The 27241-nt window shown below is 34.5% G+C and overlaps 1 protein-coding gene across 4 annotated transcripts; it reads right to left on the bottom strand.

Annotated features, from left to right (window-relative positions):
* Positions 1-1233: 1233 nt before the first annotated feature.
* On the bottom strand, positions 1234-27155 carry LOC124354037 (transcriptional adapter 2A). Of its 4 annotated transcripts, none has more exons than XM_046804194.1 (5): positions 27138-27155; positions 9690-10419; positions 6654-6952; positions 5216-5430; positions 1234-2554 (listed from the first exon to the last, which is right to left on the bottom strand). In XM_046804194.1, exons 2-5 carry the CDS (start codon positions 10302-10304, stop codon positions 2532-2534), a joined length of 1152 nt encoding a protein of 383 aa, XP_046660150.1. In that variant the 5' UTR covers positions 10305-10419; positions 27138-27155; the 3' UTR covers positions 1234-2531. The 4 variants fall into 4 exon arrangements, with proteins under 4 accessions (XP_046660150.1, XP_046660149.1, XP_046660148.1 ...); XM_046804193.1 differs by lacking the exon at positions 27138-27155 and adding an exon at positions 26838-27089; XM_046804192.1 differs by lacking the exon at positions 27138-27155 and adding an exon at positions 16301-16431.
* Positions 27156-27241: the final 86 nt, after the last annotated feature.

The raw sequence follows: 27241 nt of genomic DNA, 5'->3' as shown, positions 1-27241 counted from the left end.
AACTATTGAAGATCTGCTGTATCAATTAATGACAAGCTGACTGGAAGAATGATGGTGACTTGATTTTTTAAACCTAGGCTTCAAAATCCTTACCTGGGGCTAACAGCCCCCCTTCAAGGTTCTCTCGCCTCAATTCCTTGGGTTTTCAACACCAATGTTTACAATATATTGTGAAGAAAAAAAATCTAAAAATATGTACAAAATAAAGTGTAAATCATACAAAGAAAAGTAATTTATGCACAGGGATTTCTTTTAACCTCAGGGAAAAAGACGGATTGTCCCCACACTTAGTCCTGAAAAGGACCTTTGCACCTCCATTACCTTACATTTGTGACCTCAGAACCTGAAACTTTTACAGAAGCCGATCAGATTTGAGGACTCCTGTTCTTTAATGTTCTTGGCGCTGAGGAGATATGCTCCCAGGAATCTTTTCAGAATTTTTGATATGGCAGGACTATTTAGCCTAATATGCTCCGCTGATTCCTCCTCTTCTCAGCAGAGTCTGCATTCATCAGTCTGGCTAAGGCCCACCCTCATAAGATGTTTCTTTAGGGGGCCATGTCCTGTCAACATCCCTAATATCATTCTTATATCCTCCTTACTCTAATCTAGGAGAGATACTCACCCTTTAGCATAAGGAGAGATAAACATTTTAGATTGTCTTAATCCTGAGGCCTTACTCCAATTAAAGTTTCTTATCCTCTTTTCCCAATCTTTTACGAGAGCTTTGCCGTTGGAGAAAGCTATCCTGTAACCTGGCTCCGGCCCCACCATAATGGACTACGCTCCATTTTTGGTGAGGATAACAGCTTTTTCATTTCCAGGAATGCCCTCATGGCCCGGCACCCAACCGAGTGTTACTCTGTTATTCTTAGCCAGCTCTCCCAGAGCATTCTTGCATTCCCAGACTGCTTTCGAGTCAAACGAACAGGTATCAAGTGCCTTTAGTGCAGCCTGGCTGCAGATGGTATCAAGTATTTTGCTCCTTTTGTCCTCATTTGTATGAGTCTTCTGGCATATGATTCTATTGCCATGACTTCCGATTGGAAGGCTGTGGCATGTTTTCCCAGGGGCACTGCTAGGTTAACTCCTGGTCCATATATTCTGAATCCCGCCCTAGAGTCAAGGCATGAACCATCTGTGTAAAACTTCAGGACTCCTTTTGTAGAGTAGGTCTCCTTTTTAATTCATTTCTTCCTTCCTTCAGTAGAGACAGTATATGGTTTTTCAAAGGAGTATTTCTTAACCATTACTTCTGACACATTGGTCAGCATTTCAGCGTCAGGAAATTCCTGCGTCATTTTCATGTGACCTTCCTGAGGAGGTAGTATTTATTACCTTTATTAATTACTATTATTAATAATGTTTACATTATATTATGAATGATTGGCTGTATAAATGCAATAAAATAGAAATTAAATGATAGTGTACAATATAGCACCAACAGTAGCATTCACGCTTACACAAGGAAATTACAGAACTAATGATTACTGTAATCTCAGGGGATTGTTGTGAAATACAGACCAATATTGTAAAACAATAAATGGCTACCCTTTAGTAAAGAAAAATACCAAATGTTTTCATGAACCTGTCATGGAATCAAAATTAATCTAAATCACATTTAGAATAGTTTTTATTTAATTACTTAAAATTCAACAAATTGAATAACTCATCTGATTATAACTTGAAATCTAAAATGAATTTCATTTGGCAGGCAATAGAATAACAAATAAATATAATTCCCATAAATATTTATAAAATAAGTAAAATGTACAAACTAAAATACATGTTATTTAACATAATACTAATATAATAAATTACTAAAGTATATTACATATTATATAATAATTATAATAATAATAATACGGTCTCTAAAGGTTAATACATACATACATGTACACACAAAGACATATATGAACTATTTCAATCTAATAATTTATAAAATAACATGTACATTAAGGTTTGAATTTTTAAACTGCACATTGCACTAGTTTCACCTGGATGCTCATATAATATAATTTAACCTTGGCTTCCTCTTCAAAGGCAGTCTCCCAAAGGAGATAACAAGTCACTTTTTGTGCAAAAAAATATATAGTTATCCTTTTTAAATTAAAAACTGTTAAGCTGCCCCATAAAATTTAGAGATTTATTAGGCCCCATCCTAGCTGAACGGCAAGAGCAATGTGACTGACAAGCGCGACAGGTACAAACACATGGTAAGTAATTTGAGTGACCTCACTGAGCAGCAAGAGGGACCGTCACTATTGTTGGTCGTGCTTCAAGATAAAACAGGTTTGTATTTGGTAGCACTACACTGGTGACATGATAGAGCGGCATCGTCATCTGCCTCGGTCTTCGTCAGGTGCAGCGTCTGTCGCGCTTGTGGACGCGTCGCTCTTGCTGCTCAGCTACAACGGGGCCTTAGTCTGTACATATTGAGCACACCCTGTTTATCATCTTCGCTCAGGACCTTATAAAAGCTGAAGGACACTACTTTTCATAATGTGCTCTTCTTTTTTTGTAGAACTTCATCAGGTCTCTTTGTTTTCTGTTTCTGAAACAAAATCAGAATATATGTTCATTTTAAGCTTAAAATGAATTAAGTGGACTTGATTCTTTTATTGTTTTATCTCCCAAAGACCCAGTACAAGTTTCAACCCTGTCCAGTTGCTACGTAATCCGTTAAAATGCGATAAGTGAAGTGTTTCTAGTGTGGTGTGTTTTGAAAGCTTTGTGTTAGGCTCGGTGAATCCGCGACTTTTGACTTTTATTAAGTTGCAAAAAGCTTATGGGAAACATTTATTATCAAGAGCAAAAGTTTTTCAGTGGCATAAGGCATTTTTAGAGGGCCAAGAGTTAGTTGAAGATGAAGCTCGTTCTGAGAGGCATTCAATATCAAAACTGATGATAACATCGAACGAGTGAGGGCTCTGGTGAGGTCAGACCGTCAACTTAAATTAAGACTAATAATGTTAAGTTTGAATTGTTCCACTTTTCATCAGATTCTGATACGAGATTTAGGCATGAGAAAAATGTGTCCCAAGACGGTATCAACAACCTGAAAATTGAACAAAAAGATAATTGCAAGAATGTGTGTTTTGATGTTCTCTACAGCTTAGAAAATGACCCTTGGGTTTTTGAGTATGATCCCGAGACAAAGCGACAAAGTAAAGATTGGCATACTTCCAAATTTCCTTGACCGAAAAAGCTCGCATGAATAATAAAAAATCAAGACTATTCTTATTTGTTTTTGGTAGCAGGGGGATAGATCACATAAAATTTGTGCTTCCAGGACAACCTGTTACCAAGTCTTTTATAAAGAAGTCCTTGCCAGATCGGACATTTTAGACCGTTGGATACTCCATCATGACAATGCCCCCTGTTACACGGCATTTCTATCAACCAGTTTTTGACCAACAAAGGTATTCCTGTAACTCCTCAGTCATCCTATTCACCTGATCTCAGTCCCTGTGTCCTCTTTGTTTCCTAAGATGAAAAAAAAAAAAAACACTTGCAAGGGTGTCTTCTTGGTACCTTTTGAAAACATCCAACAGAGCGTAAGTGAGGAACTACAGGCGATAAGCAGCTGAAACCTTCCAGCACTGTTATGGAGAGTGGGAACAACGCTCGACTGCTATATAGCTGCCCAGGGAAACTACTTTGAAGCGTAAAAAAAATTTAAATAGTTCAAATAAAATATCAGTCCCATTACTTTTCAGCCACACCTCGTAGGAGAAAGCACTATCAATGATCAGAGCTGCATATATATTTTATTATGATTTTTAATTACAGCAGTGGACAGAAGTATAAAAGAAAACTTCACAATAATATTTTAGGTATGATCTGCCTCAGTTCCTAGTGTAAGTTTATTAGCTCAGCATGATAGATAGCATAATTATCAAGATGGAGTATGAGCTCCACAATGTAGAAACAAACAGCTGATGTTGGGGAATGAAACTAAACTCTAATAATTAGAGTTTATTTTAATTATTAAAATATACGTTAATTATAGATATTTGGAGCGTTAATCCCATCATGTTAATGTCTTCAATGACAGACTTTGTATAGCTCCTAAATATGAAAATCAGAACCTATGTGCTTTAAACAATCATCCACCTTCAAAACTCTCATGAACTCACTCCTTTGCATACTCTTTTAAATACAAACTGTCCCACTTATTTGTTGTTTCCAATTTCCAATGGCACATTATTATCTATTCCGACTAATTAATTTTTAGTAAAACCATCCACTATTTCTGCCTATCGTTGTGGAATGCTCTTTCAAACTAGGCATGCTCAATTCGGAATGGAGGTCAGGACTTAATGTTGGAGGCTTAGGGGATATAAAAATGGAACTGGAGCATTGGAAAGAAAGTTGAATGAAAACGAATGTGTCTAATAATAGGAAAGAAAATATGTGTGTATTTCAATTTAATATTCATGATTAGTTGTTTTAAGCTAAAGTTTATTATTGTTTTGTCATTGAATTATTTTAATTTTAGAGAAATGGAATAGTATATAGCACTTTAACATTAAGCATGTTTGTTAATATTTTAAGGTTAAGGATAGGGGTTTATAATCCTAACTCACATTTATTGTTCAATGTGATAGTATGCAACCAATCAATTAGCAGCCTATTATGGTTCCCGTGCAGATCATTATGTGATCTAGAAACAGCAGCTGAAACTATTTGAAGTAGTTTATTGTCTTACTAGAAAGAGGATCTTTCAATTTATATATTTATTTCTTTTTTGGATTTTACGTAGTTTTTTCTTTTAGCCATTTATCAAATCCAAAAACAAAACTTTATCTGGTAATCATTCCCAACAATTCAGTATACAATGTCTGTTGTTGTTGTTGTTTATTGCTGTCTAACTTATATTTACATTATGTTTCACAAAACTGTTTTTTACTATAAGCAAAATTGTAATAGCTGAGTAAAACAAAAAACTTAGTTATGTAAACTTATATATATATATATATATATATATATATATATATATATATATATTTACATTTTGTATGTTAATAATAAATGCAATAAATTAAAATTATTCTGTCTAAAATGATTTTAACAACTAACTCAAATCAAAACGGAAATCCTTTGATATTCAAGTTAACAAGATTCAACAGTAATTAGTAGAATATACGAAAGTTATTCTGCTATATTTATGTCTTGTATTTGAAAGCTCTGAGTATTACTATGTTTTATTTACCTGGAGGCCAGATCAATCCTTGTTCCATTAATAGGTCAAATATTTTCCTTGTTTTGTTGACGTCAATCTTGACTAACTTCCGTGCTCTCTTCAGTAGGATGCCGTTAGTTTTTTTACAGTCTGAAATCAGTTGATCTTTTGTATCCAGGTAGAACACAGGAACCAGTCCGATGGTGGAGCACAACTCAGCTTCTTTCACTGATAGATCTTTGTACCTAAACATATTTGGAACATTTACATAATACACTTTAAAATTTGAATTGAACAACCTAAAAACAAACAGAATCGCTGAAAAATTATTTCTATAGTTTTTTTACGGAAACAGTAGTGTTAAACACTGATGGAGTATACAGAATTCCAAGGCAGAACCTTTCCAGTTATCGGGATTCAAAATCGGACTAAGGAAAATTTTCACAAATCAAGGCATTCTCAGCTCATGACTAAACCATTGTAACAGATCATTATTATTACATCATATTACTTAAATAAATTTGTAGTAAATAAAATGTAAACAATAATTTATTTTAATGAATGGGAGATAATACTGTAACATAAACAGGTGATATTAAACACGTGGTTTCTAGTCTTGCATCAGATTATTTGAACAATTTGTAACAAATTAAAAATAAACAAAAATTGACTTTAATAGGAATACAAAATATTAATCTAAATTTATATTAAAAATAACTTCTCTTATTTGAGACATAAAACATTCAGGGATTATATCTTGCTCGTAAAAGGTGTTCATGAAAAAGGCCTTGGATTGGTCACCGAAGTCACAAGATAAAGTAAGGAACTATCTCAAGGAGCATCCCCGCGAATAGCAGTTGGGAGTTAGATGCTGACCATGGGAGATGTGAATGAGATGTAAGCGTTATCCAAGGAAATCTTGATTAAAATACATTTTTAATGTTGAATTTGGCTCCAGTTCACCTTCCTTTTATTGCAGTGTCTTGTATCTGACTCCTGGAATCTGAATTCATGTTCGTCTGAAGGGATCCAAAGAAAGTCGGCGATGAAGAAGCTCAAAATGAACCTTTACATCATTTAGACATATGAGACATCTACAAATAGGTGAAGTGGCAGTTTCATTGTCTCATCAGGCTCATAATTGAGTGCATTACAATGTTTGCCACAATCTCTAAGCACGAACAACCTAAGCACAATGGAGCAACCAAGTTTTCTATACGTAACGTGAACTGGAGCCAAATCAAACATTTAAATTAAATCAACCCTTCCTACCGTAGCTACATTATGTGGAAAATGCATTAATGTAGTCGGTCGGAATATAAAACTATATTTACTTATCAGTGATGTGATCAAATATTACTTATTAAAATTTCTTTGTGACACTGACAGTGTTAATACTTTAACTATGCCACCAACCTCTCATTTCTATGATTAAGATGTAACAATAAAACAAATATTCTTGACTTACCTTGGTAAATGAAATATTTGTCGGGTTGTTTGTTTTCTCTTTACTGTAGTCGGCAGAGCCAAGTTTCGGATATCAACCCTTTCAAACGGCTCCTCTCTCTTTTTTCTTTCCATTTCAAAAACCTTCATTCCTAGTTTAGTAGTTATACCATGTTGAGTTCGATAAAAGATTAGTTTATTTACTAATGCTCTTTGCTCATTCATGATTTCTAGACTGGCGTAAAGATGTTCGGTTTTGTCTACATCCATTAGACGAGAGAAACGGATCAAGTTCTTCCACACTGATTTGCCCAGTGCACCCTACAAGTAAAAAGATTTAACTATCTAAATGGTATCCAGATGGATATGAAACTACTCTGCAAGAACATTTTTGGAGCTTATAACTGTGGTAAGGGTCCAGTTGTTGAGTATAACAATAAAATAACTAACAGCAATCACACACCTTACACTTGTGCATATAAAATGAAAGTTAATCTATCACCGCCCACAACCACAACATCTACAACAGGTTTTTTGTTCCAAGACACGGTAGTAGAAAAGTTCACCATAGTTTTTAATTTTTAAACGATTCCACATAAAGAAATAAAACTTAGTAGATATTTTGAGAACAATGAAATATAATTTCTGACCTTATAAATATTTAAGTTACGCCTCTTGAAGGCAGTGTGTCCTTCCAACTCAAAATGTTCAAATGGTAATGCCTTAAAACACAAAAAATGTTGGCCCTACCAAAATATCTTCATCTTTCTAGACATTCTATTACTTCTGTAGTGCCTAAAATGCTTTTACATTTCATCATAGTTTCTGAAAATGTTTCTTGTGGCTCTATGAGCTCTATCATGGACGGATTGAGGGTGACTCGGCACATAGTGCTATAACTGGTGCTGTCTTCATCCCTTCCCAAATTTAATCAATAATTAGACTTGCCTGCATTACACAGCCATGCCAATGTACATTGTTTACAGTCAAATTTTGATTTCTTGGATTTTATGGGAGACATTAAGAGGAATTTTGAGTTATATCTGTTCAGCAGACAGATAATGGGAGAATCTGTGAATTGTGGCTAAGCACAGTCAAGTATTTGGTCCTGTAGAAATTATTTTTTTTAACCATCTACCTCTGTGTGTATCCATTTCACGGACTGTGAATGACCCATATAAAAAACCCAAAAAAGAATCAACACAAGCAGACAGCAGCACCTAGGATGACTGAAGACATGTTTAAAGACCCTATGATTCTATTCTGGTCCAACCTCAATTATTTGGAACGGGTTTAAACAATTACATGTCTTGTTTTACCTCACGTATGTAGTGTAATAGGAAAAACCTTTTATGGCAACCATAAAAAATGTTACTCTTTTCTAGGGAATAAATATCATGTCTCTAACTTTATTATAAAAGACAGTTAAAGTTAATGCTTTAACTAAATTTTTCAACAAACTACTATTAAACCTACAACTGCAGTGTCATGATCATGATTAATTTACAACGCCGTGCCCAACTGTTAACATTCCAGCATTATATTGCACATTCATTATTGCATTGTTTCAACTACTATACATAAAAATAAGTTTTACATATTGTATTACATTTCATTATGTCCAGCAATAATCATAGCGCAATAATCATAATAATACATACATATACATAGATAAAGCATTGTTTACATTTACACACTGCAATATGTAGATTACAAATCTATCTGTAAGCGGAGCAAACACTGTTCCACAATAATGATATGGCAACTATTTGGTTATTATTAATTTTATGATTAACTGATAATTAATTTGTATGTTTTTTAACAGCATTTGACATACATTACAAAAAAATAATGTAGTTAAATAGTTTATTCTCAGATTAATTTAAGAATGTACAGGTTTATATTTCTAAGTTATACTGTATTTATAGTTAGTGTAATTTTAATTAAATACATACTAAATTATAATTGAAATATTTTCATGATTTCAATTTTATCATTATTCAGTGCTTTGAATGTTTGATTACAGTGATAACTAGTATGATTATGAAGTTATCAAAATTTATTCACAAATTCAAAAAGTTAATTTTGTTATTTTTGGGAATTTTGTAGGCCAACAAAAAAATCCTTGACAATGTAATTATATTTAAAAAAAGGTTCTGTATTAATTCTTCTAAGGCTACCACTTTGCTCGAGCAAGGCCCTTGGTTCCTTCCTGGCCGTCTTTCAAGCAGAAATGATTGCAGTTGATTTGTGTGCCTGGATCAATGAATGTAGGAAACCAAAGTGGGCTAAGAACTATATCGTATTGAACCACCAAGCTGCACCTTTGTGTCCAAAGTGGTCTGGCATTGTCAAATATTACTCAAAATCCCTAGCTATATGTAACAAAGTTACCCTGATGTGGGCACTGGGACATGACCGGATTGTGGGAAATGAGACGGTTCACAAAATTGATGGCTGTGAGAGGATTTCTCTCTACCGGGAAAGCCTCTTAGGTCTGAGACAAGCTAAAGCTTCATTGATTTCCAATTGATAAGCCTGCAAAGCTATTCTTGGACTCAGTAGGCTGAACATCAAATCAGGTAAATAACTAACCTAACACATAATTAAAATCTATGTTAAATTAAACAAATCATATCATTTATGAGTGGTGTGACACGCATAAGTTAGGAATCATAGTGAATTTATTTAAATTATTCTTGATCTGAGAAATTTCTACCTTTTTGCCACTTGAAAACATAACCTTTAGTGGGAAGCACTTCAACAAAAATCGACAATTGAAAATGTCCATAATCTCCAGGCTGTCACAGCAGAATGTAATTTTAGTTATTTCAAAACAAATGTGCAACATAATACCTATTTTAAAAATAAAGAATAGTATCTAGAATCTTTAAGAGGTGGAGAATCATCAGTGTTATAGAAAAGTGCTGATTTATGTCCTGTATTAATTTGCTCAGATTTACTATCACAAATTAAACTAAATATTATTACGCGTTTCCAAAATTTTTTAACACCTCTTATAAATAAACAATATAAAAATAACAATAATAAGACTTACCTCATATCTGGTGTACCACTGGTAAGTGCCTGTTTGATTGATCAGTCCTAGTTTTTTTATAACATTTTTCCTTTTTTGCCTTTCTACAAGCTGTAAATTGTACCCTTCTATCAAAGCTATCTGCAGCTCTTCCAATAGCTTTCGTTCATTTTCATTTGTATTATCTTTGTCATTACTGAAATCATTCAACATACCAGCCAAGCACAACATACCTTCTGCACTATTGTTGAATTCAATATTGAAGTCTCCTCTAAACGGGTTATAACCTGCTAGGTTGGGGTCATCGGTTTGTCTCATCTTCCACAGCTCTGTATTTGAAGGTTTACCAAACTTTAAATGTCTAGGTTGGATTATTTCAGTGGACACTAGCTTTTCGTCATCCACTTTTTTACAGAAATAATTGTCACTTTTTAAACTGCGTTTTTGAAACACTGCAAGGGTTTTACTGGATTGTACCACTTCATGCAAGTTCCTCCTATTGTGACATCCGATGTCTTTAGAGTTGGTATCGAGGTCATGTAGATTGGCATTAACAACATTGGGCTTAACAGTTGAAGTACATAAACTGTTGGTTTTGTTTTCCAAATGGGAAATTTCAATTTGACTGGGCATCATATTAAATTCTCAAATATAGTAACACTGTTGTCTACCTATTAAAATATGTTCTGTCTTATATATTTTCCCAACTGTTAGCAATTACTAGATTATCAAAAGAATGTTTCTCAAATACCTGAAACAAACATTAAAACATTAAAATGTACTATAAGTTGATAAACAGCCTTGACTTTACAAGAAAATTTATAGAGATCAGGGCTGATTGGAGCATCAGTCAAAGCAAATATACAATCTCTAAAAATACAACTTTTTTATTTGAATTTATAATTTAAAAAACAAAAATTTTAAAATCATAATAAAGTAAAAATAATACATCAACATATTCTATTATAATATTAGCAATTAGTGATTGGGTCTGAAAGGCAAAGTAATCGTCTCCTGTGCAGAGGGTTAGGACCAGCCCGGCAACTGCCGTTTTCTGTCCCATCTTTAACTGACCGGGCTTCTCTCAAAATAGTTTTCATTATTTAGTCTTTCCAAATCCTGGTTTCATCTCAAACATAATTAAAAAGTTACATTTGTAATATTTTTTTAATATTAACCCTTCCGATCCCAACGTCCAAATTTTTGGATTTCAAACATGTACTCGTAATTTTATTGCGATATACAGAAAGAACTGTTGTATCACATAGGCATGTAAAAAGAATTTTATATAGTCAATAATAGTGTATACAACCTTTTATAACCACATATAAAGTATGAAAATGCAATGTTTTTGAAAAAGTCTTATATCACACATATTTGATACACATTGACTTGAATTTCTGTGTTTTAAGGTAACTCAATACAGCTTAAATTCCCTGACAATTTGTTTTCCTCGTTTCATAATAAATTGTAAAAATTTTAAATGTTTTATTTTCAAAACAATATTTCCATATGTAAAAAACGTTTTTAGTAACTTACATTAGTATATCTAGAACAGTTTATTGCAAGCGTAGCAAAATAAATATCAATGAAAATATGATAATAAATTTATAATAATTTAAAACTGAAACATTGCAAATTTACTAATTTGGTCCTGAGATCCTACAAAATACCCTGTGTCTTCAGTATTGATGGAAAAAAATTAAGGAAAGAAACAGTCCTTACATCGGTGCATTAGTTTTTAAAAGTTTTGTTCTTTTAAATTATTGTTTATTGGTGAATTATATAACAGGTTGTTTCAGTGCGGTACAGATAACATTTTGGATAAATAGTATCCATTTTATCTAGACGTTTTGGGTGAAAAATATTAATTTAACTATAGTACTTACATGTTCTCTGTTAAACACATGATTTTTTGTTAGTGAATTTATTGGCTTAAAACCTTTAAATTAAAGAGTAAAATAGAGACGGTTCATTATAAAATGTCAAATAAATATGTTCTAAAATACTAAACTGCACAATTTATGTAAGTTTGATGATTTTCATTTTTATTAAAAAAACAAGAAAAGTAGTCGATTTATCATGACTAGTTTGGTGGCTTCCTGTCTCAAACTGCACCAATTATTTGAACCAATATACCTGTTCAGTTGTGCTGGTCAAGGTCAACCACTGGTTATCAGCTGTTTTATTTTCTGCTACAGACTTTTGTCCATCATTGTTTACAAACAACTATAACATTATTGAAACAAAAATATCCAGTATATATTGAAATATTTTCATACAATCAAGAAGATAGGAAAATGAATAAATAATACATGTGACATATTATAGAGTATTATATTATCAGTTGCACTACAGTAGTATTTTCATTGAAGATGGCTTCTGGTACTTAAAGTTCAATATGTGGAGCTTGTCCAAAAAGAGTTACAAGTAGCTCAGGAGGACTTACGTGTGAAGGAAACTGTATGAAGTCGTTCCACTTTATGTGTGCCGGGAAAAGTAAGAAAGATTTCTTGTTTTCAAAAGACGAAAAATCCCATTTTGTGTGTGACAACTATAAATGGTTGGTGCAACGTGAGAGGACTGTGAGTGTCTTGTCTAATTTATCTGACAAAGTTGAGTGTATAATCGCTCGTGTGACTGTATTGTACGTATTAGAATTTTGACTGATCAAATTTTTGATCTGACAAAAAATATGCGAGAACTTCAAGAAAAGATTAGGTTCTTTCAATCAGAGAATGTGAGGTTATCATCCGTTCTTCTAGGCCACACAGAGGCAATTGGTGACATTTTAACTACGCCAAATGACAGCGAGTGAGTTTCTTACTCTAGTATACTGAAATCTACCTCCAAAAATACTAACTCTTCCTATCCTATGATAGGTATAATAGTGTGACAACTCTAACAGACGTGTTATGTCTGCATCTGGAAAATCTGACAGTGTAGACCAGCGTGAATCTGGTCGGACTATTGACCTATGTAAATCTCACAGTGCATCAGATTTAGAGGGTTATCAAAATAAATCAACGGACTAGAAGTTCTGCAGTGTTACCACCTAGGCCTAATTCAGCGGAGTTGGAGGAAAGTGACAGCAATGATGGTTTTGTTGAGGTTAAATATAAAAAAGCACAATATGCATAAGCGCAAGACTGGTGCTAACAAATATAAGTTTTTAACTGGTCATGCAACTGTGACTGATGCCAAATTAAAAGTAGTAGAAAGGTACAGACATGTTTTTGTTTCAAGATTTTCTCAAAATGTATCTGATATCAAAGAGTATCTAAATGGCAGTGCTAAAGCTAATTATGAGGTAACCAAGCTAAAAAACATACGTCTAAGATAGAGTTCCTTTAAGGTTGGTGTTCCCCTATCACTGTGGACTAAGGTGTTTGATGCAGATTTTTGGCCTGTAGGTATTTACATAAGTCTCTTTAGATATTCAAACAAAGCAACTCTGATGCTTCAAAAAATTCTTTTTGGAGATGAAGACCGTGTTGGTACCAAATACTTAGGCCTACACAAGCATAATTTTTCACTGATGGAATGTACAAGGTTTGATAAATAAAACTGATATTCTTAAACTAGTGGCTGATAATAACAATCTTGATTTTATGTGTATATGTGAACAGTGGATCTCCGATAATGATATCAGCAATCTTGTTATGCCTGGCTATGGTGCTGTCAGCTATTTTTGTAGGAAAACCAAACAGCGAGGAGGAACTTTAATCTTCATAAAGGAACATATAGATCTACGACAGACTTCCATCAGTGGTTGAAGAGCTTCAATTTGAGGCGGCAGCAGTTCTCCTTTGTGATTTCAAAACTGTGGTTGTGTCATTCTACCGTCCACCACAAGGTAACACCTAGCTTTCCTAGAGCTACATGATGTTTTTTTCCAGTCTCTATGGTGGGAACTACAATCTTATTCTGGCTGGGGACTTCAACATAGATTTTATGTCTCTCACTAGTGAAACTCTACAACTTCAAAACTTGATAAACAGTTTTAATCTGACTCCAGCAGTAGTTGAAATTTCAAGACGTAATGCCACTTCTGATGGGGGCGGTACATGTATCGACAACATTTTACCTCATTGCATCCAGACAGATGGACAGCGACTGTAGTACATATTGGTGTGTATCTGATCACAATGCAATAGTTTTTAAGGCATGTATCGATACTGAAATACAATCTAACCTACCTTTCAGACCTGTCAGTCATTCTAGAGTACTAAACTGTGAAAACAAAAATATATGTTTGTATTACTTAAAGAAAATAAGTTGGCTTGAAGTATATAGTAATGGTAGTGATGTAAATCATAAGTTTCAATTGTTCTTTGATTCTCTCATGTGGGCTGTAAATAGTTCCTTGCCATTTAGGACTAAGTTTGGTGGAAGCACAACTAGGAGAAAAAGCAAAAGTAGCAATTGTTATCATGAGGGTCTTGTTTCTATTAAAAGGGATCTCTAGATAGGCTGTATTTTTTGTTAAAGAATAGTATAGATCTTGATGGCAAGATTTACAATAGTTATGTCAGTTAAAAGCTCTGTCAAGATGAAATTCAAAAAGCAAAGTTAAGCATATTGTAATTATGGTAAATACTTCTTTGAACAAAACCAAGGCCGCTTGGTCAATTATCAATTGCTGTATGAAGAGTAACAGTACACCTCTGCCCACACCAGTTTCTTTGACAGCAGATAAATTTAATAAATATTTTGTGGATTGTGTAAATGATATTAGAACCAAGGTGCCTTGTAGTATAGAAGACCATAGCTTTTATGTAAATAGTGTCAACTGTGATGTTAATAGATTTGTAAATAGTTTTAATATTAATGTTTTTACTGTGGAAGAAGTTTTTAAAGCCATAAATGGACTAAGAGAAAGCGCATGCCTGGATGTCTGTGGACTAAATACTGCCATTCTAAAAATTGCTTCTGTTTTTATCTGTGAAGTCCTCACTTATTTATTCAATTTATATATCACTCAGAGTGTTTTTCCTGATTTAATGAAGGTTAGTAAGATAATACCCATACACAAAAGGGGAGCAAAGGAGTTGTGTGACAGTTATAGGCCTATATCTATTGTGCCCACAGTGTCAAAGTCTTGGATCGACTTTTAACTTACATGGTCAACTTGTGCACTTTTTGGAAAACAACAACTTGTTGTCAAAAAGTCAGTTTAGCTTTAGACCTAAGAAGAGCACTGTTGGAGCTGTTCAACAAGTAATAATCAACTCCTATGAAGGTATTGAGAACCATCATAGTGTAGTTCTTAGATCCTGTTTTATGTCCAAGGCCTTTGACACTGTGGACTACAGCATCTTAGTGAATAAGTTACCTTATTACTTTTTCAGTAATTCTGTTGTAAGCCTATTAAAATCATATTTAGAAAATAGATGTCAAACCGTGTTCCTAAACAAACAACTTTTCTAGCACTCTGTATGTACCGCCATGGAGTTCCGCAAGGTTCCATTTTGGTCATGGTTATGAAACACGGAATATGCTAAATATTGTTACAAAAAGATGTAATAACTCTTAGCATCAAAACAGCTCTGTACATCAGGGCATTAAGTTATTCAATGCATTATCTAGTGACATCAAAGGCATGTCCCTAAAACAGGTTTAAAACCACTATTAAGTTATGGTTAACTGAAAAATGCTTGTATAGTGTGAGTACTTTGATGTATAGGGGTAACTTTTAACCTGGTTTTAGTCCTTTGGCATCACTGTATTTTATAAATTTTTAGTTAATTTTACACCTAGAACCGTTAAATTGTAATTTAAAATTAGGCCTAGTTCTATTAAACAAAATATTCATTGTTTTGACAATGTCTTGCAAAATGACAAAAAAAAACTTTATAAAAACTTCAATATAGTAAATAAAACATGTATTTAAAGGGTTAAATTTTAAAATGTATTTGTATTTAATAATTATGGGTTAGTGTGGATTGTTGTCATCCTTTAAATGGTGATGTTGTTATACACTTTGTGTTCTGACAATAAATGATTGATTGATTAATGAAGGCTAGATGTTTCTGAGACATGGTTAACATGCCTCTGAAATATTTCCAAGGGTAAAAGTGTTAAAGAAATTGAAGTTGATACAGTCACCATACAGAATTTACTGGATATACTATATACATCTTTTAGTGGTAGGTACTATCCCAAGGAATGTTTTCCATTCATCGCCCTATGTGCAAGGCAGCCCACGCTGATGGCCGGAGGTAGCTAGACATGAAAATGTATTCTCTATTTCTCTAATTCAGGTAATTGTCATATACATAGTCTACCACCATTCTTTTCGTCCAAAATCTCCTTGAATTATTATTGTTGTTTTACATACAAAACTGGCACGACAGTTGACATATGTAATGATCAATATGACTTGATAAACAGCCACAAGATAAAATGACGCACAGAACAGATATATATCAAGGAAACATTGCTCCATATGAGAAAAGTGAGTTCCGTGCTGCAGTACAAGTGGCCACCACGTCAATTTGAATCAGCGAAACCAAATTATCGATCAGAAATACCCATATTATCAAATACAAAAATGTTTATTATAATTATATACAACTATTTTAATGTATTAAATAACAACATTGTTTGCAATATAAACAAAGTAAACTTACAGTGTGGTAGCTGAGTTGTGGCCGCACATTACAACGGTGCATTATTTGTGTCTCAAGCTGTCAGATATTTCAGGTTATTCTTCATTAGTGTTGACAAGTAAGTATGTTTTACACTGATTTGTTTGTTACATCTATTTAAACACACATTAGATAGTTTTTAATTAATCATTAAATTATTACTTTTCCAGATATAAAACAGCTATAGCTGAACTATAATTTGAAATACCTACAACGTAATACGTTTTGATATTTTGGGTTTTGGTAGTGTTCGGTTGTTTAGATAGTCATAAATATCAATGATTCGATTGTTGCGGTGGCCAGTTATTAATATACTACAGGGTATTTTTAATTATAAATGTATCTAATAACTTGTGACACACATAACACATTTGCAATGCTATTTTAATTGTGGGCCATTACTAATATATGTCACACAAATCATTTTAATTTGTTTGAATTATTTTGGACAATAACTGTTATTCCATACATTAAAAAGAGGTGACAATAATCAATTGTAAATAACTTTAATGATAGAATGTTTTTGTATTCCATAGATTAGGTATTTCTAATCAATTAATTTGGCTAAACAAGATTTAATTGCGGTGGTGGCCACTTACTATAACTGCAGCCGTTAATACCACTCTTTAACCCTTTAACTGTTAGGATAAGGACCCATAGGGACCACAAGCTCCCTGCATGATCTCAACCCCCCCAATTCCAGTGCCTGTGCCACTTTTTGTTTTAGAACCATCTTTAAAACCATTCAAGTTCCACTGGTGGAAGAGGTTTCCTTCCATCGTCCTTAGGAGGCATCACAATCCTAAATGGTTTGTCAAAGGAAAATTTTGTATGGCATCTGATTCCTAAGCTCCACAATCATTAATTTAATTTTTTTTTAAAAAATTCACCATTAAGACTAACACATTTTCTCCCAAGTGTAACAAATTTTGTTATTCCGTCACTGAAAAAAATTCTTCGGATTTTTCTCGAATCCAGGGCGCAATAGCTGCTTTCAACACATTGTCTGAAGTGTAATGAGTACACTTGAGATCTCTCTTAAGTAGAGGAAAAATAAAAATCCGGGGGGCCAGATTGGGGGGAATAGGGAGGGTGTGGAATTGGTTCAAAGCTTCAGCTTTCTCAATGCCTCCTTCAGTTGCGTGTGAAGTGTGTGCGAAACAAGCGTTACTGTGTTGCAAGATCATTGGCTCAAGGCTGCCTATTAACACAATGAAATTTTATCACACATCGATTGACAGTCGATCTATCAACAGCATCGTCACCGTAAACACTCTTTAAATGACTATAGATTTCAGTAGGATTAACTTTATAAGCAGTTAAAAATTCAATAACAGCACGTTGTTTACATCTAATTGACATAAGCATTTGAATCCGTCTGCATGGTTACGCTGCTAACAATACAATGGATTGGCGCACGGTTTTTCAAACTGCACATGCGTGTAAAGGAGGAATGGTACTTTCGAATGACACCAGGCGTGTTTCTATAGTTCACTTCAATCGTGTTTTACAAGCATGTTGTGCATTACCTTTCAGCCTACCCTCATAATCTAATTATGCACAAATGTTTATTATATTTACAAAATATGGGAATAAGATAAGATATTCAGTATTTTATCATAAACATAATATGGCACATTGATAGGTAAAACTTATTAACATACATTACACAAATCTCCTCAGAAATCTTTGATGGTATGAAAAGCAGCGGAAAACAGTCGGACACACATAGCGTAACGTCACAATCCCGGATATCGTGTCCCGGCGCTATCTGCACACGTATCATGCTCTCTTTTGTCCATTTTATCTGTAGCAAGGGATGGTAGCTGGAAATGCCTAGCATCTTAGCCAACAATTCATCTGTAATTTCTTTCTCACACCATTTTACGTGATCAGTAATTACACAAACAGCCACGTTTATTTACTCCCGATACACAAGAAAAAACGTTTACAATCAAGGCAACCGGTAATGTAGAAGTGAGGTTACAACCACTAAAAAACAGTATTCACTACAAACAGAAATAGATTCAAGCTGATTACTTCGAACAACTGATTGAATACCGTCATATGTCCTGAATACCGTCGATTGGGTCTGAAAGAAATAGATAAAAAAACAACTGCATTCTGGTGGGAACGACGAAAACTACTTGAAACTGTTTCTTATTTATTCTACTAGATCGCATTTATATTGAAGCAAGAGATTATTCATCATATGACATTATTGTGAAAACTGTGTAGCCCCATAGTGCTTCCCGCACGGCTATCGGGATTACTGCGGGCTGCACGTAGGGCGCTCCCGAGTTTGTTGCGGGATTACTAGTCAAAGGGTTAATGTCCATCTTTGTCCCTAACTTCCCTAGTCTAGTTTAGTTTTAATCAGCTGCAATATAATAAGTATATACTACAACAATCAATTTCAATTACAGATTAGAAATATCTAAAGTATCGAGTACAAAATCATTCTTATTAGTTATTGGACAATCAGTTAAAATCTAGCTGTTTTTAAAGTATTATAACAATTATAGTTTAAAATTAATTCAAACAATATAAAATCATTTGTGTGGTAACTTGAGTAATGGCCACAACTACAATGGCGATAACCTTACGTTATTTGTGTCACAAACTGTAAAACACAAGCTTATCCTTCAAAATAGTAAGTTTTACACCATTTTGTTACATGTCATAAATACAAGTAAAATAGTTATTAATTCATCGTTAAATTATTAATCAACTGCAGAACAATAAGCAGCTACCACCACAATCAAATAAATTATCAATTAGAATTATCTAAACTATTGAATATAAAAACATTTGACATATATATATATATATTATGATATATATATATTCATAATTAATAATTATGCTTGTGAAATCAGCAAGAACATGCTATGCTATTTTTGTTTCAAAATGTATTTTTAAACTTTGAAAAATGTTTAAAATGGTTACAAGATAATGACTTTGATGATGGTGATACACTCAAGCATTTTTAAATGCTGTCAGACATTTCAAATAATTGTAATTAATTAAAAGTACTACGCTGCTCAAACATAGTTTAAATAAAGTTTGGTTACTTTATATAATCTTCAATTCAATAAAATACAGATTCACTATAACACAATTTTAAATGCCTGTAACGTAATTCAGTTGAACATTTTTGTTCTAAATTAATTCCAAGCAAAATCATGTGTGTGTATTTGAGTAATGGCATAAGTGCAATGGTGATGTTCATGTGTTCTTTGTGTCACAAGGATTAAAGTCACGTTTATACTTGGAATTGGTAAAACGCAAATAAATGTTTCATTGTTTTGTCTGTAACATTTTATAAATGTACATAGCCTAGATATATTTTTTACTTCTGATTAATATATTAATTTTTAAGGTGTAAAACTAGAAGAACTATTATTTATTTATTAGTTATTTGAAATAACTGTTACATAATTTGGTTTGACCTTTTGTTTTCAATATTTTTAAACACTCATGAATATTGAAAATTCAATACATTCAATTACATTGATCAATGATAATATGATGTAGTGTAACCATAATTAGGTTTTTAATTTTGGTTTGTTATTGTTCGGTAGTTTAGATAATAATCAGAAATATCAATGATTAGAATATCATGGTGGCTGCTTATCATACTGCAACTTTTTCATTCCATTTGACTTTTTATTATTTTGTTCAGGGAGAAAATTGTAATATTAAATAATGTGAAATGGCTGCAGTATGATAAGCACACAAAATTCCAATTGAATCAAATATCAGTGGATATTAAAACATTTTAACTGCTGTCAGACATGATTACCCTCTGTAAATAATTGTAAGTAGGCATACAATGCTGCTCACAATAAGTATAAAGTTGTATTATTTTCTATAACTTAAAACGTGTATTTATTTACGTATAAAAATACAGCTTCACTATAATAGAACCTTGAAAGTCTACAATATAAGTCAATCGACATTATTGTTCGGAATTAATTTAAAAAAAGTTAAATCATGTATTTGAATAATGGCCGCTACAGTGGAAAATACTGCTATTTGTGAATAACTTAAATATTACAAAATAACGTGTTGAGATATTGTGTTCATGCAATCTGTTACCATGGTAACACTTTAACAGCCGATCTAATCTAAGTATTAGCATCATGTAATTATTGAAATGACTTTACTAAACTGCAAGTAAACTGAGACTGTATAAGCACTCACGCGATCTGAGCAAGAATTTAGGTACTATCTCGAGGGAAGTTTTTCTTTTTTCTCCAGAAGTGCGGGTTGGCAACTCAAAAAAGAAAAAAAACATCCCTCAAAATAGTATCCAAATTCAAGCTCATATCACGGGCGCTTGTAAAGGTTATTTTAAACTTTGGGTAGGGTACGATAAGCGGACCCGGTTTTTTATATTGAAGAATTTAATCAACGATACCTAATATTCGCATCTGCCCAACCTTTATAACTAGAAATAGGAAAGAAGTCCTAGACATAACCCTATCTACAGGACTCAAAAACATAAACATTGTAAGGTGGCACGTCTCTAAGGAGGCCTCACTATCGGACCACTGCCCAATTAGGTTCGACATAGAGGAGATAGGGGAAAGATACGTGACCCACAGGGTTCCTAAATCTACCAACTGGAGAGGATACCGAGAGTCCCTAGTAGAAGAGTTGGAAGAAATAGGACCCTTCCAGAAAAGTGAATTTGAATTAGAAAGGTCTGCACAAATAGTAGAGCAAGCTATAATAAAGACCTAGGAGAAAAACTGCACTCCCAGGCAAAACTGGTTGAAGAAGGATGTGCCGTGGTGGACTGGGAGGTTGGAAACATTAAGAAACAAAACGAGGAAATTACTAAAATGGGCAAAAAGGACAGACGATTGGCTCCCTTATCTACAGGCCCAAAATGAATATAAAAAAGAACTTAGAACGAATAAAAGAAGAACATGGAGAAATTTTTGTAAAAACATTAACAGTCTTCTCGAGGCATCCAGGCTTCAAAAAACTCTCCAAACGGAGCATACTAATCCTATGGGGACTCTAGTAAAGGACAATGGAGACCTAACAATGAACAGGAAGGAGACCTTAGAACTACTTCTGGAGACACTTCCCGGGGGGTCACCTAACTCGAAATGAGGACACATATTCTCTAATCAGGGGGGGATCCAGTCGGGAGGTGGCAAAAGCCAGACAGCAGTCTAACAGACTATTCACACATGAAAGAATTAAATGGGCTATAAGATCGTTTAAGCCATATTTAAATCTCCTGGGGCGGATGGAGTTTTTCCAGCCCTTCTTCAAGAGGGGCTGGATATACTATTAAATACTCTTAGCATTCTGTTTAGAAGCAGTTTCGTCTTAGGATACATACCAAAGAACTGGAGGATAGCACTAGTGGTGTTTTTGAGGAAGAACGACAGGGATCCAACAAAACCCAGTTTGTACAGACCCATAAGCCTAACCTCCTTCATGGTGAAAACTATGGAAAAAATAATAAATAGACACATAAGGGATGTAATATTACTGGAACACCCACTTAGTCCCACACAACATGCCTACATAGAAGGAAAATCAACCACTACTGCTCTCCACAGTTTAGTGAGAGAGGTGGAGAATACCTTCGAAAAAAAGGAAGCCCTAGTCAGCGTCTTTATGGACATTGAAGGAGCTTTCGACCGAGTAGCATATCAATCCATGGAGACTGCGATGGAACGTTTTGGAGTTTCCCCAGATGTAGTCAAATGGATAGTAGCCCTCCTAAAAAGCAGACAGGTGAAAGCTAAGTACGGAGACGAATCTGCCGCGATCACGGCCCAAAGAGGCTGCCCCCAGGGGTGAGTCTTGTCTCCTCTCCTGTGGGCGATAGTAGTGGATGATCTCCTAAGCAAAGCAGAGAAGAGGGGAATAAGGCTACTATGTTATGCGGACGACCTAGTGCTTATGATTAAAGGGAAAAACAAAGGCAGGCTGGAACGCCTATTACAAACAGAACTTAACTTCATAAGTAACTGGTGTCATGGGGAAGGTCTGCGGATCAACCCATTAAAAAACAAATATGATTACCTTTACCAGGAAAAGAAAATTCCAGATAGCACAACCTGTCCTGGAGGGAATCAGCATTAACCAAACAAAGGAAGTGAAGTACCTGGGTTTAATCCTGGATGAAAAGCTCACTTGGAACTCCCATATTAGAAACAGGATATCCAAAGCAATAATGGCCCTTGGGGCCTGTATGAGACTTTTTGGATTTGAATGGGGACTTAGTGTGGTGGCCGAAGGTAGAACAAACAACAGCTGCAAAAAGGCTACAGAGTCTTCAAAGGTTAGCTTGCTTAAGCATCACAGGAGCGATGAGCTCCTGCCCAACACTAGCAATGGAAGCGGTTCTGGGGTACACTCCTCTTGGCCAGGAGGTGATGAGAACAGCTGCGATGAGCGCAATGAAGCTTCTAGGAACAAAGGTAATAAATGCTACTTCCTTAGAAGGCCACATGAAGATATTGGAAAAATTTCCTGAGGCTGAAATGCTAACCAAAGTATCAGATGCTATGGTTAAGAAATACTCCTTTGAAAAACCATATACGGTCTCTATCGGAAGTAGGGAGAAATGGATTAAAAGGGAGGCCTACCCTACAAAAGGAGTCCTGAAGTTTTTTACTGGTGGTTCACTCCTAGACTCTAGGGCAGGATACGGAATACATGGACCTGGAGTCGACATGGCTGTGCCCCTAGGAAGACATGCCACGGTTTTTCAGGCGGAGGTCATGGCAATAGACTCATGTTCCAGAAGACTCACACAGTTGAGGACAAAAGGATTATCATACCTAATACTTTCTGATAGTCAGGCTGCACTGAAGGCACTGGATACCTGTTCGATTGATTCGAAAGCGGTCTGGGAATGCAGGAATGCTCTAGCAGAGCTGACAACAAATAACGGTACTTTGGGATTATACCGACCACACCCAGACATGAATCGTTATTCGACATTTTGCTTTTGCAGATTACTAGATTAGCGTAAAACAATATTTCGTCAATATAAAACAGGAATTGTCTTATCGCAAACCCTTCCCCATCCTCAGACAGAGGTCAAAGTCGAGCGGTCTAGTAGATAACGTGATTGCAGAGTCTCGCCGCCCGTTCAGCTGGTGCGTCGCTTTGTTGTACTTCCGTGTTTTACCTCTACATTTCTCCAAACACAAAAATTCAACAACAACAAACATTACCAAACTAAAACTAAACTCTTTATTGAAAAAACACTCAAAACTTGTTTTTATTCTTGATCACATTCCGCCACCCAAAATGCGAGTGCCTCCGGCCATCAGCGCGGGCTTCGACAGCACCTTTGGTGCTGCCCCGCGCTGATGTCGACAAGAGAAAAACATCCCTCGAGATAGTACCTATCAGTAAAATATCAAATTCTAGACGGGCTGATCAGAAATATAAATTGAATTGTAATGGAAAGGCAATTATGTATAGTGCAAATCATGTGATGCCGCGCGGCCTGCCGTAATCGGGATTCTCGAGAAAGATAAGATAACAGCGACAACAATACCGATCACAATACCTGGAAATGCTTGTAAGTTTGTAATTTTGTAATTAAAGAGTTGTTTTTTTCGTTCTATCATGTTTATTTCTATAAATTTATATTTTTGTGTTCTTCATACTGGTGTGGTCGGTATAATCCCAAAGTACCCAAATAACAGAGTAACACTCGGTTGGGTACCGGGTCATGAAGGTATTCATGGGAATGAAAAAGCGGACATCCTCGCCAAAAAGGGAGCAGAATCCACATTGGTGGGGCCTGAGCCAGGTTGTGGGATAGCCTTCTCCAACATTAAAGCTCTGGTCAAAGATTGGGAAAAGAGGACAAGACACAAGAATTGGAGTAGAGCCTCAGGTTTAAGACTATCCAAAATGTTTATCTCTCCTTATGCAAAAGGGTGGACAGCTCTCCTAGACCAGAATAAGGAGGATATAAGACTGATATTAGGAATGTTGACAGGATATGGCCCTCTGAGGAAGCATCTTATGAAGGTAGGCCTCAGTCAGAGCAGCGAATGTAGACTCTGTGGAGAAGAGGAGGAGTCAGCGGAGCACATTTGGTTGGATTGTCCTGCCATTGTAGAGACTATGTTCTAGAGGGGAACATTTTGAACACATATCTTCTCAGCCCCAAGGACATTAGAGAATAGGAGCCCTTAAATCTGATTGGTTTTTGCAAAAGCCTCGGTCTTTGAGGGCACAAATTAAAGTAAGGGAGGCGCAAAGGTCCTTTTTAGGACTAAGTGCGGGGACAAACTGTCCTCTTCCCTCAGGAAGGGGGAAAAAAATATTCGCATCTTGAATCCTAGACTATCAATTGATATAAAAGTATCTATAGTTCTAAATAACAATCATATTTTTTAAATTAAAATATGAATATATGGGCAAACTCATAAATAATTAAGAAAAGACATAAATAATAAACAAACCAGAACGAGATCGATCAAACAGGAAAACTCAAAAATAATGATGAGCCACATATTCATATGGTGTATGTAATTAATTATTGATTTGTTTATAATTATACACATGTAATTATATATTATTACTTGTATGTCTGATAATAATTATTATTGTTATATATACACGTAATCGTATATATAATAATTATAATAATATGATTACGTATATTATTTGAAAGTGTTTACAGCTCTTGATATAGATTAGGTTAATTGTTCAAAATAATTAATCAGTAAGTTATCAATTGGTTATATCGATGGTTATGATTACGTAATATCGTTTGCCAATATCAATATAAAAAACCGGGTCCGCTTATCGTACTCTACCCTAAACTTTGGTACTACAAATATAGTAACATATTTATGAAAACCTAGTCTAAACCTACTTATATCGCTTAATAACATTCCCTAGCGTAATATTTCCATTCCTAGCCCCACTGCTTGCACAAAATCGCCTCGGCTGTTACAGGTTACAGAGTAACCAAATACCAGAGGCGTTATGAGAACACCAAATCCTTCAGCCCACCTGTTACTGAAATAACAGTATTCCGGATATAGGTAGCAACTGATTAACCTGTTACAGACACTAATACTACCCATCAGTGATGGCCGCATGTACATGTTTTATTTGTGTCACAAATGTTTATCCTACAAAACAGTAAAAAGTATGTAAATGTTACACTGTTTCTTCTGTTACATTTTATAAATACACACAGCCTAAATGGTTTTTTATCATCATTAAATGGTATCAATTTACATTAACCGTGACCATGGAAAGGTATGTTCATTTTTTTTTTCTGAAAACTACAATTTTTCCTGAAAACAATATTGAAGAAAAAATTCATTGGCAACGAAAATCAAAGGAGCTACGATTTTTTAGATCCTTTGAAAACTCTGTTTTTGGCAGTTTCCTATAACTCCGCGTCTGCTCAAACTCAGTATAGCCAGATTTTAAAAACCGATTACCATACCAACAACAAGAAATTATCGTACTTTAATGTAAAATAATCGTACCAAACAAATTTAATGAAAAAGTATGTTATGTTCGTATAATAAATTAGGTTATAATTAACTTTTGGTTATGCTACTTGTATAAATTTGTCAAAAATCTTTCATAGTACGATAATAACTACCCATCGTGTATCTTACCGGCGCATAAAATCAATGAAATTATCGTACCTTTACGATAATTATCATACCTCTGGCAACACTATCCATATTTGACAGTTTGGTATTACTCCGGCCCTTCTCAAATAAAGAAGGGACGCCATTTTGAACTACTGTTGTTCCTCCACGTCTATTCTTAACGTCCTAGTTCAATAGTGGTAATGGCACACCTTTGAGTTGGATGTTCGGTATCTCACGTGGAAGCAATTCGTAAAGACGAGTATACGTTAATCCTGTCAATGATGCCTGCCCGCTGCGCAGTGCTGCGCACTGCTTGCTCTTTTAGAAAAAAAATTAACTCGAGCTTGCAAAAGTCGAATTACAAATCACGTGATGCCCCTGCTCCTTAACGCAATAATGTCCGAAAGGCATCAATATAATACAATAATATACTTTCCCCCCAGTTCATATGCACCTGTGATAATAATATTTGGCTATAAATGCCCAACCCATGAAAAAAGTCCATTTTCCGTGGTCACGCTAATGTAAATAAATACCCATTAAATTATTACTTTTAAATACATAAAAATAGCCGAACTATACTGTAATCTGAAATACCTATAAAATTCATTACTCTTGAATATAGATAATTCGAGCCTTGGATGCTTATTATGTACTAGACTCTGTGAAATTCAGTCTAATTTGTTTTTTCAGCCAATTTCATATTTAGCCCAAAACATTCTAATATCTTGTAAATCAAGTCTGACCATTAATGAAAACAAATCTACAACTGCAATAAATCACAACCATAACTTTCATTACAATATATTATTTACAATAATTACAACAGCTAATCAATAATAAATGAGCAAAACTAACCTAACTACAAATAAAGAATTTGGTATGTATGTAGTTTTTACCAAATAAATGAATAAGCAAGCTAGCAGGAACCAATATTATAACAGGAAGGTGATCCTAAAGCTGTAGGTATAGGTCTTGAGTAGGTCATAATTCTAAGCACAATACAAAACTATTTCAGGCATATGGTAAGCTACTAAATACCCCATTTCAAAGTACGAAAGAGCATATAACACCTTGGAACTTGTGAGAGTTAAATATTAAATATAATATTTGTCTACTGAAAATAGATATGCTAAAGTTAAATAACACACAAAGAAAAAGTCATGCAAATTACAAAGTAATAAATAACACATACTAACAAACATTAAAAAACATAAACAAATAACAAAGTTTTGATATCTGGGCTGCTACTGAATCTCAACCTCCGTATCAGTGTTGCCAATATTTGACCGTCACATTACCC

This window comes from Homalodisca vitripennis, chromosome 2, assembly GCF_021130785.1.
Source record: "Homalodisca vitripennis isolate AUS2020 chromosome 2, UT_GWSS_2.1, whole genome shotgun sequence".
Taxonomy (NCBI): domain Eukaryota; kingdom Metazoa; phylum Arthropoda; class Insecta; order Hemiptera; family Cicadellidae; genus Homalodisca; species Homalodisca vitripennis.
Note: the sequence above shows the minus strand (reverse complement) of the source record. Positions and strands in the feature narration are given on the sequence as shown.